At 41.8% G+C, this 14,026-nt stretch overlaps 1 protein-coding gene across 1 annotated transcript in view; it reads right to left on the reverse strand.

Annotated features, from left to right (window-relative positions):
* The window catches only part of LOC115541616 (mediator of RNA polymerase II transcription subunit 13-like), a 175,349-nt gene that overhangs the window by 437 nt on the left and 160,886 nt on the right, over positions 1 to 14,026 (reverse strand). The window contains exons 22-31 of the mRNA XM_030353442.1: positions 13,070 to 13,328; positions 12,412 to 12,600; positions 10,800 to 11,023; positions 10,096 to 10,238; positions 8,885 to 9,043; positions 8,334 to 8,498; positions 3,847 to 4,016; positions 2,988 to 3,152; positions 1,548 to 1,657; positions 1 to 880 (exon numbers count right to left, since the gene is read on the reverse strand). The exon at positions 1 to 880 is cut by the window's left edge and continues 437 nt beyond it. Of these exons, the coding sequence (XP_030209302.1) occupies positions 748 to 880; positions 1,548 to 1,657; positions 2,988 to 3,152; positions 3,847 to 4,016; positions 8,334 to 8,498; positions 8,885 to 9,043; positions 10,096 to 10,238; positions 10,800 to 11,023; positions 12,412 to 12,600; positions 13,070 to 13,328 (1,717 nt within the window). The 3' untranslated portion in view covers positions 1 to 747. The remainder of the gene's footprint in view (positions 881 to 1,547; positions 1,658 to 2,987; positions 3,153 to 3,846; positions 4,017 to 8,333; positions 8,499 to 8,884; positions 9,044 to 10,095; positions 10,239 to 10,799; positions 11,024 to 12,411; positions 12,601 to 13,069; positions 13,329 to 14,026) is intronic.

Below are 14,026 nucleotides of genomic sequence, written 5' to 3' on the forward strand. Positions count from 1 at the left end.
AATTGGTCAAATATTACCAATTTTGTTCATATCTACAACCACAAAATTGTAATTTCATTTCAGGAAGGTGAGAAAAAAAGTGCAAATACCAAATGCTCTCCCTTCGGAGCAAATTATGAGAGATGCCTCTTCAAAGGCAAACAAACACAGAAACAAAATGAAAAACCAACAAATTGCAAGTCCCAAGGGATTTAAAACTAGTTCAATACAAAAAATATAATACAAACAAATTAATTAATGTAAAAAATCAACATGTTACTGTGGTCAGGTCATTTTGCTGGTTGTGTAGATTGGACACAAGTACCCTACACAGGTCTCCCTTCACAGATCAAATAAAAAGTGTTAAATTCAAAGCATTTCAAAATGCCCTGAAGGCTTTCGGTCGTCCGCCCATATTGAAACACGTCACGGCCAAAGCCCCGTTTTGTTGTCTGTAGAAAGCAAACCCAACCGGTCTGCTATTTTCTTCCCATGGAAAGAGTAAGGATTGGCACAATGTTGAGACATAGTATTTTCTTTACGTTCAGAATACGTTTCCAGATGTCGAGTACAAATATAGGAGGTCGACATCATAGGCTTGTCGTGGCGCGACCCCCGCTCTCCTCTTGTCTAGTCCTTGTCTTTGGCTGTGAGACAATTATCATCAGAAGAGCTCTGGCGCCCCCTGGTGCCCATACGAAATAATAAGAAAAAACAGAACGACTCCCCATCCCTAATAGATTGTTGTCCTTGCAATTTCATGCAGCGCTAAAGCATCTTTAGAATGGCGTTATACATCTGAGTTAGCACCGCCAGGTGGACCGGCAGACAGGACTGGCGATCCTGCGTTGCAGGGGAACAGGTCAGCCAGGAGAGGGCGTTGTACTGCTCCAAAACAAACCTGACAGGGGGAGACAGAACACATTAATAAACATAGTCTAAACACTCACCATTTTTAATATTCTCCTTACATGCTCCATCTCCAGATCAGGTGAATAAACCCAATTTAAACCTATAAACAGTCTTGATGCAAAATCACGAAACAAGCTATTATCAACTATAATTACCACGTATGATGAATGAAAGTGCATGCATAAAGGTAAACATATAAGTTCTGATATAGAACGCTAGAGCGGAGAAGGACGAAGCCGAGTGTTGACAGAGAATGCTGAAAGCGCCCAGATGAGAGGAAGAGTTTCCCGAAAATCGACATTGTTTTTTGTGCTGTGATTTGTGTCAGGTTGCTCTATAGGAGTCATTAATAAGAAATTAATACCAGAAAAGTAGCATAATAGGAGATCTTTAAATACAAAAATGAAATTCTGGTTGTTTGACTGTTGCCAATCGCTGCTGGAAATCTGGAGTGTAAATGTCCTAGAAACTTACTATCTTGTTGATAAAATAAATAAATAAGCAGCATAGTTTTGATTTCAGATTAAGTGTTAAGAATCTTTAGATTAAAAATGTAGCAACTAAAAATAAAAATGACATTTGTATATAATAAATAAATTATAATAATTATAATTCTTATAGTTATAGCTCTTATGATAATAATAAGGTCAGCTGACCTGAGAACATCAGAAGTGGTTTTAGAATCCAGAGGGTGGGAAATCTTCTTGGCCTTTTCCGACACTGGCTCTTCTGATTGGGCCATGGAGATATGGTGATGGAGAGAGGCCTGGGGAGAGCAGACAGGGAGAACATGAATATCCCCTTCTCAAACCACTTAACTATGTGTTTAACCCACGACTGCCTAGCATGGGGGAGTTTTACCAAGAACACCAATTAGTTGTGTTCTTGAGTTGATTAGACCCTAGAAAACAGCACTGCCTCTAAATAATGTCAGGTTATAAGAAACGGCTTGACACGTGTAATCATGTCTGTACTCGCATTCAAAAGTTTCAAGCTCAACAACTATCCCGATTGGTAAAGCGTCTGTACCATTCTGTGTGGTCAAATATTGATCAATCGCTTCATTATTTATTGAGAAACAAACTGTTCTCGGTTGATATCGCTGCCTTATTGTCTCTGTTGTATCGCATTTACATTAAAAAGAAACCGCCAGTGTTTAGGTTCCGGGAGTGTAAAGACGTCTCTTGGTACTGACCAAAGAAGAGCCTTTTGGAATCTCCATTACGCACCATACCTGGCTGTGCTTTAGCGCGTCACTCTATAGATCCAAGGCCTATAGACTGTAAATGTGGTCAGGAATCTAATATTTCCCACATAGTTTAGTTATGCAACAGACTGACCTTAGCTTATTATACAAAGAAGATGCATTCAATTGTAGCCTAGGCTACTACCTAATACTATAGCCTACCGCAATTTCATGGTCATCCACGAAGATAACAGCCCTTTAACGCAAATCGGATCAAGCATCAATATCAACAAAGTTTGCTGCATTGCAAAAATAAAGCATTTCAGAATATTATTTTCTTTTCAAGTAAAGTTTTGGGTGTGTCTGTTGAACAGTGGGTGGTCCTAGGTTCGTCAGGCCCACCCATAACGCAGTGCCTGGTTCTTGTTCTTAAGCTACATTAGTAAGGACATGAAAACTCTCAGGAACCCTATTCAACACACACAGGAGGGGCCTAAATATAGCAATATTATTTTGGTAATTAACTTTATTTATTCATACAGCACAGGCTCACCTTTGGTAGCATTAGGCTATACTGGACAATAGTTAATCTGTCGGCCCTCAATCTTTAACCTGAAAATGTCCTTTTATTTAGACTCTGTTTCTAACATTTCTTCACAGTTCTACTGTTCTTTTTATGGAGATTGCTTTTGTTTCATTTATTTCCTTTGTTGTCTGTCTGTCGCTGTTATGAAACGTCCGGCTACTGCCTGTTTGGCCGGGACAGTTCCTCTACATGCTCTGACCCTGGGCTGGCTGGCTAACAACAGAGGAACATAAAGGGGTTCATGACTGCTTCGACGTCGCGGCCCAAAGGCTGTCCCCCTGATAAGAGCTTTAAGGATTGTTGATTCTCTGTTAATGCTGGTACCTTCAGGAACAGCGGACACTGGTTCTGGGCCTGGGGGTAGGAGGCCCAGAACCAGTGGGGCAGCCCGGCAGCCTGAGCCGTAGAGACGTAGTAGCCCAGGGCCAGGGGCTGCTGCTTCAGCTCCTCAGCGGGGTGGTCCCGGGACAGCAGGCGGTCCCCTTGGGTCTACAGCGAGTGCAGGAAACAAATAATATAATGAATCATGGATACACTAGTCTCGCAAAGCCAGACCAAACTACAGCAAGTAGAATGGATACACTAACTAACTCATGAGCTAACTCAGCTAGCTTGGTGTTAGTGTGTGACCATGTTTCAAATATACAGATGATAGAGAAATGACATTCTGATTGTTGTCATCTTCTGTCTGATCACAGAAGACAATCAGAATGTCATTTCTGTGTGTCATCATCGATTGAAGTGACTATTGTTTGATAGTAGAAGTTCAATCACTCCTTAATATTATGTTCCAAGGTTCCACAGCCCTTTTTATGACAGACCTAATATTCGTATTAAATGCAATTTAATATGATGCAATTTAGTACATTATCTTTTTCAAATTATAGTTAATAATTGTCCAAAGTCCGGAAACCCTAAAATAACTTTGTGATTTTTTGGAATCAAAGATCCTGGCATGGGTCTTTACATCATATATTAGTAACATGACACTGTGGCTAGTGTGTGTCACTGTTTTATGTGTTGTCCCCTGACTCCACACATGGAAGAACGAACAGCCCTCCTTCAAAGGCCCACCAAACACGGCCCACACCTTCACCCACTAGGAACCCGTCTCTATCCTCTCACGGCCTGATAATCATCATCAGGTCAGGCTTGACTAGGCAAATAGGCTGTTGTTGCTCACCCGGGCTTGCTGAAAGTGCGAGCCGATCCCCATTCCACTTGGGGAGCCGGGGGAGGGCACAGGAGAGGAGTTGGGGGAGGGGTGGAGGTTCCCTGTGATGAGCATCATATCATGGCCGATGTCGTTCTCCAACTCATCCGTGTCAGGGAAGGGCAGGTCGAACATGTCGTCTGGAAAAAAGAGGAGTGGGAATGTTTGTAAACACATACAGTTACAGAACGTCTGTAAACACAAAGAGTTACAGAACGTCTGTAAACACAGTTACAGAAAGTTTGTAAACAGTGTTACAGAACGTTTGTAAACGAATAGTTACAGAATATTTGTCAACACGGAGTTACAGACTGTAAACACATAGAGTTACAGAACCTCTGTAAACAGAGTTACAGAACGTTTCTAAACACATCGAGTTACAGACTGTTATACACATAGAGTTACAGAAAGTCTGTAAACACACAGTTACAGAACGTCTGTAAACACACAGTTACAGTACATCAGTAATCACATAGAGTTACACAACATTTATAAACACAGAGTTAAAGAACGTTACACACATAGTTACAGAACATCTGTAAAGATCGAGTAACAGAAAGTTAACACACACATAGAGTTACAGAACGTTAACATTGACATTTAGTGCATTTAGCAGACGCTTTTATCCAAAGCAACTTACAACTTACAATAAGTACATTTGCCATAACTGAAAAAATGTATTGCTGTCAATGCAGTAAGTGCAAAGCAATAATCGCTAGGTTAACACATTCCCTGTATTCAAGATTCACGATTCAAGTATTTACTTGTCACATCCTTAATTTGAGAAACAAAAAGCAGTGAAATGGGGACATATATATGTTTATATAGTCATATGTATATGTATACAACAAAGATAGCTCGGAAAAGATGATACATAACTCAGTACTATAACTTAATATGACAGACAATAAGAAGGGATGTCCGATATTGGCTTTTTTGCCGATATCCGATATGCGATATTGTCCAACTCTAAATTTTCGATTCCGATATCAGCCGATACCGATGTCGATATTTGGGTTATTTATTTTTCCTCAAACCTAATTTAGGTAACATTACATATCTCCTGTTGTGGAATTAACACAACATGCTTAATGTTATTGTGATGCCCCACTGGATGCATTCTTGAATGTAACAAGGCTTTCCAAATGTTAACATTGTCTGTGCAAAATAAGAAAAATACTTCAACTTAATTTAAGGGAAAAGTGCCATGTTTATTTTTATTTTTTTAATGGTCTCAGACAACAGTTTGGATTACACTCTCCCTGAGATAATCTTGACAATGCCCACAACAAATAGGGCAAACTTGACTTCACAAATGATAAAACATTGTACCTGAACAACTATGTGCAACATAGCAGTATGTTTCTTTAACTAAAACTCAATAACCTTAATTGAATAAATGCACAAATATGAGTCAATTACAATGTGCACTGTACTGCACAATTTTGAAAACATTTATTTGAGCTATAAATAAAAAAAATAAATAAAAAAAATAAATAAATAAAAATCGGTTTTAAGGCAAAAAAAATCCGATACCGATATTGACCGATATTACATTTTTATGCTAATATCAGGCCGATAATATCGGTGGGCCGATAATATCGGACATCTCTAACAATAAGTGCGTCCATTAAGTGCCAGGATGTAAAACATACAATGTTGTAAATGCATGCGTTGTAAATGCATGCGTTCATGCTCTGAACCACAACACACACTGTGCTATTTATTTTGTTAGATACCCTCAAACAAATTAACAGTCAGAGCAATACTATTCTTTCGGAAAATTACCGGAATTCCTTTCGGTGAGTCAACTGTTGTCCGAATTATAAAAGTGTGAAGCTAAACATATGCTCACGGCTATCGCCGATATTTAAGCCTGTCTAAATGAGGGTCTGTAAGCAATGTAAGCAACGACATAGTTAACCATTTCATATTTGGTTCAGATCCTACCTATCTGATAGAACCTTTTCTGTCAGCCTGGGGGACTTTAAATCCACCTCATCACCTCTATCATGTGGTGTTCCCCAGGGCTCTATTCTTGCACCCATCCTATTTGCCCTATACATGCTTCTGCTAGGCTCCATTTTCAGAAAATATGGCATCTCATTCCATTGCTATGCTGACAACACACAAATTTACATACCTCTGAAGGACAAGATTCCACCACTTTTAAATGTTTCTTAAACTGTCTGGAGGATGAAAAAGCTTGGATGGCCTTACATTTTTTGAGCTTCAATGATAGCAAAACGGAGGTCCTATTATTAGGACCAGGTACTAATAACTGTCACACCAATGGTATCGACTTAAGCACCCTCAACCCATATGTCAAATCCCATATAAGAAGCTTGGGTGTAATGCTGGATACAATTCTTACTTTGACAAACAGGTTAAGTCTGTTGTAAAATCAAGTATCTTTCAGTTGTGAAATATTTCTAAATTCAGTGACTTTGAAAAAGTAATCCATGCATTTGTAACTACCAGGCTGGATTACTGTAAGGGTGCACTCACACTAGGCCATCTGGCCGTGGCCGTTGGCCGTTTTCACCGTGGCGGCCCATACCGTAGCAGCACACCTCTCCCAAGTGGCCAAGTTGGCCTGGCCTGGCCAGACTGGCCACACTCACACTGGCAGATTTGAGCACGGTTAGGTGTGAAAACGGCCACGGCCACGGCCAGATGGCCTAGTGTGAGTGCACCCTTACTGGCTTTTCCCAAAACTAAACACAAATGTAGAGGAGATAGGCAATTTGCTGCTGTTTCCCCTAAACTATGGAACAGCTTGCCACTGCATATTAAATTGTCCCCCTCTGTAGCTATTTTTAAATCAAATCTTAAAACTCATCTCTACTCTATTGCCTTTAATTCAGTATAACCTTTCTTTTACCTCATCTTTATCACAGCTTTTAGTCTTTTGATCCTGATCCTGCACATTGATTTATTGCATTGTGGCAATGTCTAGCCATCATTATCATTGTTATTAGTCATTTTTATATCACTATTGTTACTGTTATTATCGTTGTCTCAAATGTATGATTGTTACTTTTTTTTTTTTTTTAGCACTTTGGTCAACTGTTGTTGTTTTTTAGATGTGCTTTACAAATAAATCTACATTACATTTCTGCACCTTTTATGAGAGAAACACAGGTTATATTAATGTTAAAGAGGTTGTGTAAATTTCGAACTGCATTGAGGTTTATTTGATTGAATTGTGTAATAGATGTAGTTAAAAGAGAAGAGAGTTTTCCCTCGTCTAGTTGTTTCATGCTGCCACCAGGGCGCCGCTTTGGTGCTGCAGGAGGGCCGCAGCAAGTTATTTTTCCCTTGGGTAAGAGAATTGCCTGATCGATATTTTGGTTTATTTTGTTGATTTATGAATGTTTGCATTGGTATTGTGATTCATGTAACATGTATTATGAGGACCCTTGAATGTAGATTTATATGTATCGATTTATTATGACTGTTTGATGAGCCATTTGGAGGCAGGTTTTTGAATATTATTCTGACTTTGTTAGGTTTTTCTTTTTGACGCATGAATCCATACTGAACTAGGATCCCCTGTGATGAAGACTTGAATTGAAATTCTTTGAACGGGCTGTGAGTTATCGACCGATGAAGAGGTGGTAGGATTCGCATGCCACTACTCATATCGTGTAACGAGAATCCAATACGGAACAATCACACTTATTGGTATGATTTACACCAAAGAGACTTCAGTTACAATCCCCACATTTTATTTTATTCGGTTTTTCTACTTGGGCCCAAGGTTATGTGAATTATAAGGTTGATTTGTACTTTTTAAGGAAAAAACTTCTGAATAATAAGTCGTCAACTAAACTGTTTCGTCCCATTAATTATTCATCTTGCTCCAGTAGTCGAACCTGGCAATGTGGCCCAGAACATTGTTTTGTATAGAAATCTTAATCTGTTAATCCAAGAAGGTGTTGCCCGTGGGCTAACCCCACCTGCTCCCAAGTGATATTGATGTGAATAAATTGTTAGTTGCGGTGCTGAAATGACATGAAGCTACTTCGAATAAGGCCTATCCTACATGGCTCAAGTCCCGGTACATTTGAAATCAATTCACGAGTTGCTTGGATGTGTTGGTTAAGTATTATGTTTACTTTACAATTAAAAATAAGTTATTTATTCAGACTTCATTTTGGGAGATTAATAGCCTGATGGTTTAAATAGCCTGAATAGGTCTCTTCCACATTTTTCAAATGTATTATTTCTCAAAATACTCTGGTTTGAGTATTTAAACTTGTTTAAATAAAACAAAAAATTCAAAAGCCTTAGATACTCAGACTCACTATTGTCTAACTAAGAGTCTTTTGAGTACATTGAGTAGATGCATGAAGACACACACACACGTACAAATGCAGGCATGCACACACAAAAAAACACGTACACGCACGCATTCACCCAAGGCCATATTGTGTAGGCGAGGGTGGGCCTACCGGTGTTGTCCTCGGTGGGGTAGGAGCTGGGGCCCAGCTGGGTAGTGGCAGAGGTGGGGAACACCAGGATGTGGGTGCAGGACGCGTCCTGGGGCGTGTTGAGCTGAGACGTCTGGAGATTCAGAGCGGTGCTGCGGCCAAACACTGAGCCCATGGTCACCGCATCTACACAGACACACACACGAAAAAATTAGCATTATTGTTGTTACTTTTTTCTTGCATATTTTTTCAGTTCTTAACAAAAAGAAAACGTACAAGGTTCTATTACCGCCGTACAGTCAAAATAAATATCTTTATCTTTCCCTTGTGGGGGCCTGGGTCAGGGGTGTGTCATAAATATATGGCCTGTAAAGCCCTTTGAGACTGTAACGGTGATTAAGGGCTAAACAAATAAAATATAATTTAATTGAATTTAATTGAAAAATGTAATAATTCAAATGTTTATTTTATCAAACAAACATTTTCAAAAAAGAGACATCCAAGATGATGATGATGATGTTACTCTTCATCCTTTCCAACTTCAGGATACTATAAGCATCTATCAGACCCACCTGGCATCACCACCAGGGAGCCCTGGGGCTCAATGGCCACTAGGCAGGCGCTCAGAATGGACGGGGAGTCGGCCGCAGAGATGCCACACATGCGGCACGCCTCCCTCAGCTGACGGCTGATAGAGTGGAGGGAGTGCTCCCCCAGCAGAAAGCTCCAGTCTGGGGGAGAGAAGGAGCAGGAGCAACAGGGGGAAGAGGAGGCGGAGGAGAAGGAGGAGGATGAGCAAGAGGAGGAGGAGGAGCAGGAGGAACCGGAGGAGGTGGGGGAGGAGAGGGAGGAGCAGAATAAAGAGGAGGAGAGCGAGGCGGAGGAGGAGAATCAGAAGGAACAGGAGGAGAATGTGGAGGAGCAGGAGCAGGTGGAGCAGGAGGAGGAGGAAGAGGAGCAGGATACTTAGTATTACTTAGTATTGGGTTATTTAGCAGACACTTTTATCCTTTTATGTGACGAATTGAGGCTGAGAACCCAATCCAATCAAAGTTGGAGCAACTGCAGAAAGAGGTAACAGACAGTGAGAATAAATTATTTGTGTATTCCGTACAATGTATCTTAAGTTTTTGGTCTGTTTTGTGTTTTCTAAAAGATCACTGTAGATCAACAAGTGTGTCATATCGTCAATGTTTGAGGCAGAAATAGTTCCTGTGAAAAAAAAAATATGTCAGACCAGGGCTAGAGACGAGCCAATAATCTTTAACCTATCAATTAGCACATCCAAGTTAGAGAACGTGAAACGCCCACTAAAAACCACCAGTTAAATTAAGTACAGAATTGTATATTATAATGTATGATGCATGTACAAAATCGTTGGAACTTAACGTAAACAAATGTAAATAATTGCAATTATTCATTTATGCAATATAAAAAACGCAATGACAGTGTCTCCAACAGACACGAGCACGAGAGCGGGTGCGCGCGCGAGAGAGAGAGACAGAGACAGAGACAGAGAGAGAGAGAGAGAGAGAGAGAGAGAGAGAGAGAGAGAGAGAGAGAGAGAGAGAGAGGAGATAAATGACATCCCTAATATCTGCTCCTAATAGTAAAGTATAGGATGAGTAAGAGTATATGATAAAATTATATGATAAAAGTATATAATAACAGTATGTGATAAGAGTATATGTAGCTGACTTAATGACTTAATCTGAAATCGAGCAAAGTATGTAAACTTATGTGTCAAACCCTGTTAAAACGCAATTCTTAACGATTATTTTACCTTTGAGTTCCCCATGGCCCAGCCTGCCCAGCCGACCAATCACCAGCCTCCATGGCATTGAGCTCATCTGGATGAGGCCCACACACCACTCCCACAGCTTCCGCAGCCCCGCCTTCCTGGGGGACACCTTGGGCCGCCGAGCTCTGCGCCACAGAAGGGGACACACACACACACACACACACACACACACACACACACACACACACACACACACACACACACAGACACACAAACACACACACACACACACACACACATCAGGGGGCACATCCACACAAACATCCACACACACATCCAAACACAGCAGGGGGGAAATCCACACACAAATCCACACACATCAACACAAACAGCAGGGGGCACACATCCACACACGCATCCACACGGACAAAGCAGGTTGCACGCGCACACACACACACACACACAGAAACACACACACACACACACACACACACACACACACACACACACACACACACACACACACGGGTTGAGGAGGTTACAGATCTGTCTCTCTTTGTCAAAGCACATGAAGAAGAATGTTCTTCTGTAAAGGACCCAGCTGTAGCTCCAGCTCAGGCCACTAGAGGCCGCTCACAGGAAACGGTGAATAGTTAGTTCAAATGATTGTATTCCTGGTTCCTGTTCCTGTGTTGCACGTGGACTGCAGGAGAACGCAGCTGAACAGTTAAACCTTAAGCCCTCACCTGTTTGGGACGTCGATGTTGATAACGCAGGTCTCAAGCAGCTCCCCCTGCTGGTCGGTGCAGGACACCAGGATGCAGCGCTGGTCGTGGGACAGGCAGTACCCCACGAACAGCACGTTGTACCTGGGAGGGACCTCTGCCCAAACCTCCCCCGGCTCCGGTTGCTTGGGCCGCGGGGCGCCCAGGATGAAGAGGGGGGAATACAGCAGCACAGGCCTCGGGGGCTGGGGGAGGAGGAGGGGGAGGGAGGAAGGAAGTAAGGGCGAACAGATTAGATTAGACGATGCTACATTACATTGCATGGCATGAGATTGGGTTGGATTAAGTATTTTAATCATCTACGACATTAAGTGGTGTTTGATTCCATGTGATATAACTAACGTAGGCAAGGCAAGGCAACTTTATTGATAGAGCACTTTTCATACACAAGGCAGACTCAAAGTGCTTCACATATAAACATTGTCATACAATAAAATAAAATAATAGATAATTAAAAGAAAAACATATGCAAAGAAATGGGTAAAATAGAAAAAGGCATTTTAGTATTAAAATAGAAAATAAAGGCAAAGTTAAAAAAGCTTTTTAGAAAGTGCAATGTATTTAAGATTTAGCAGAAAGCTATAGCAAACATAAAAGTCTTCAGTCTTGTTTTAAAGGTGCTCAGAGTTGGGGCAAGTCTTAAATCCTCTGGGAGTTTATTCCAGCTATTTGTTGCATAGTAACTAAATCCTGCTTTCCCGTGTTTTGTGTTTACTCTGGGGATAATTAACAGATTGGTCTCAGAGGATCTTAGTGGTCTAGAAGGCTGATGTAGTGGAAGCATATCAGATAAATATTTTGGGCCTAAACCATGTAGGGATTTATAGGTTAGCAACATGATTTTAAAATCAATTCTCTGACCTACAGGAAGCCAATGTAACGATTTCAGAATTGGTGTAATATGATCAAATTTTTTGGTCTTTGTTAGAACTCTAGCAGCAGCATTCTGAACAAGCTGAAGCTTCCTCAGAGTTTGTTTTGGGAGACCTGTAAGGAGACCATTGCAGTAATCAAGCTTACTAGTGATAAAGGCATGTACAAGTTTTTGTAAGTCTTCGGTGGACATGAGCCCTCTAAGTCTTGCTACATTTTTAGGGTGATAATATGCCGATTTTGTAACTGATTTGATGTGACTGTCAAAATGTAAATCTGAATCCATGAGAACCCCTAGATTTCTGGCTTTGATTGAGGTTTTCAGGGACAGAGAGTGAAGGTGTGTGGTTACTTTAAGCCTTTCCGTTTTAGAACCAAATACAATTATCTCTGTTTTGTCCTCATTTAGTTGAAGACAATTTCGGCACATCCATTCCTTCACTTGCTCAATGCACAACGTACCATACATGACATCTCATTCTTTCACACATCCACACGCATCCACATGTAGGTTTTAGATGTAGGAAGGAACATGCCCTATCTGGTGTTACGTTAATCCAGTTTGCATGTAACATGTAGAAGTCACCAATTCCTGACTAATTTCACACAAAAACGTACTCTTACTTGACATTTTATTAACATTCTAAAGTAAAAAATATTTATATACCTCTGGGTATGTATATACTCCCCATCTCCCTACCTCTGAACCCTTGAGCACCGAGTTGATGGTGGCCACGGGTCCGAAGCCGGTCAGCGACCTGACGTGTGTGTGCTTGGGCAGCGGGCGCCGGCACTGGGCATAGCAGGAGAAGGCCAGGGAGCGGAGCTGCTGCAGGTAGAGGCGTCCCTCCCCGCCGGTGGGCTGCAGCAGGCTCTGACACGGCACCACCTGGGAGGGGGGCAGCAGAGAGCATAGAGACATCACTAACTGTCCTCCAAGAGGACAGGGGGGCAGCAGAGAGCATAGAGACATCACTAACTGTCCTCCAAGAGGACAGGGGGGCAGCAGAGAGCATAGAGACATCACTGACTGACCTCCAAGAGAACTGGGGGGCAGCATAGAGACATAGCTAACTGTCCTCCAAGAGGACAGGGGGGCAGCAGAGAGCATAGAGACATCACTCACTGGGTTAGCAGATGGTCTCTGATGAAGCAGTTAATAAACCCGTTTGTATTTGTAGCATCAGTGCGGGGCGGATGGTCTCTGATGAGCCAGTGAATAAACCAGTTTGTATCTGTTGTACCAGAGTGGGGCGATTGTCTCTTCTCTGGTGAACCAGTGAATAAACCAGTTTGTATCTGTAGTACCAGCTTGGTGCGAAAGGCCTCTGGTGAACCAGTGAATAACCAGTGTGTACCTGTAGTACCAGCGCGGGGCGGATGGTCTCAGGCAGCAGCTTAAGCATCTCTGTGTAGCAGCGCAGTAGCCCCAGCAGCCAGATGCTGCCTGGCTCCACCTCCGCCCCCTCGTCCTCCGGGCAGCCGCCCCCTCCATCCCCCGCTCCGCTGGAGCACAGGAAGGGGTCAACCATGTAGATGACGATGGCGGGCGGGTGGGTGAGACTGTCCACCGACTCGCCCAGCGTAGGGATGCCTATCCTCGCTTGCTCAGGGGTCCTGGAAGAGAAGATAGGACACAACAAACAAACGTTGATTATACTCAATAGACATCTGAATAATAATAATAATAATAATAAATGAAATTTATATAGCGCTTAATATGTCCACTGAATAGTGCTGTGAGTATGTGTATAGATTAATGAATTAGTTTTTCCTTAAAAAAAACAACTGCTTATCATCTGGAAGCACAAAACATTTCCGCCCATTATTGTATCCCCATGTGTATGTAGAGCAGTCTCTTGTTTCCCAGGACCGTACTGTAAAACTTACACCAGTAGTTATATATAGTCCATGATTGAGTGTGCAGCCAAAACCATAACGTTGTCTTTACTTTATTCATTATTGTATTATTTACTGAATTCCTTACTGTATTATTTATTGTATTCTTTAGTTTATTGTTTATTGCATTGTTTAGTGTATTCTTAAAGATCCCATGGCATGAACATTTTCTAACATTAATATGAGTTCCCCTAGCCTACTTATGCTTCCAAGTAGCTAGAAATTTCGTTGGGTGTAAAATGAGCAGTAAGCATTCTGCTCCGCCTTTGAGAAAACAAAGCTCAGACGCGTCGTTTTGGCATTTTCCCCGTATGTCGTCATTAGGGGAGATGCCACCTCCCCTTTCTCTGCCTTGCCATCCTAGAGAATTTGGCCCACCAAAGAGCAACGACCGTGCGAGCGCCACATGTGTGTGT

The sequence above is a fragment of the Gadus morhua genome, chromosome 4, assembly GCF_902167405.1.
Source record: "Gadus morhua chromosome 4, gadMor3.0, whole genome shotgun sequence".
NCBI lineage: Eukaryota > Metazoa > Chordata > Actinopteri > Gadiformes > Gadidae > Gadus > Gadus morhua.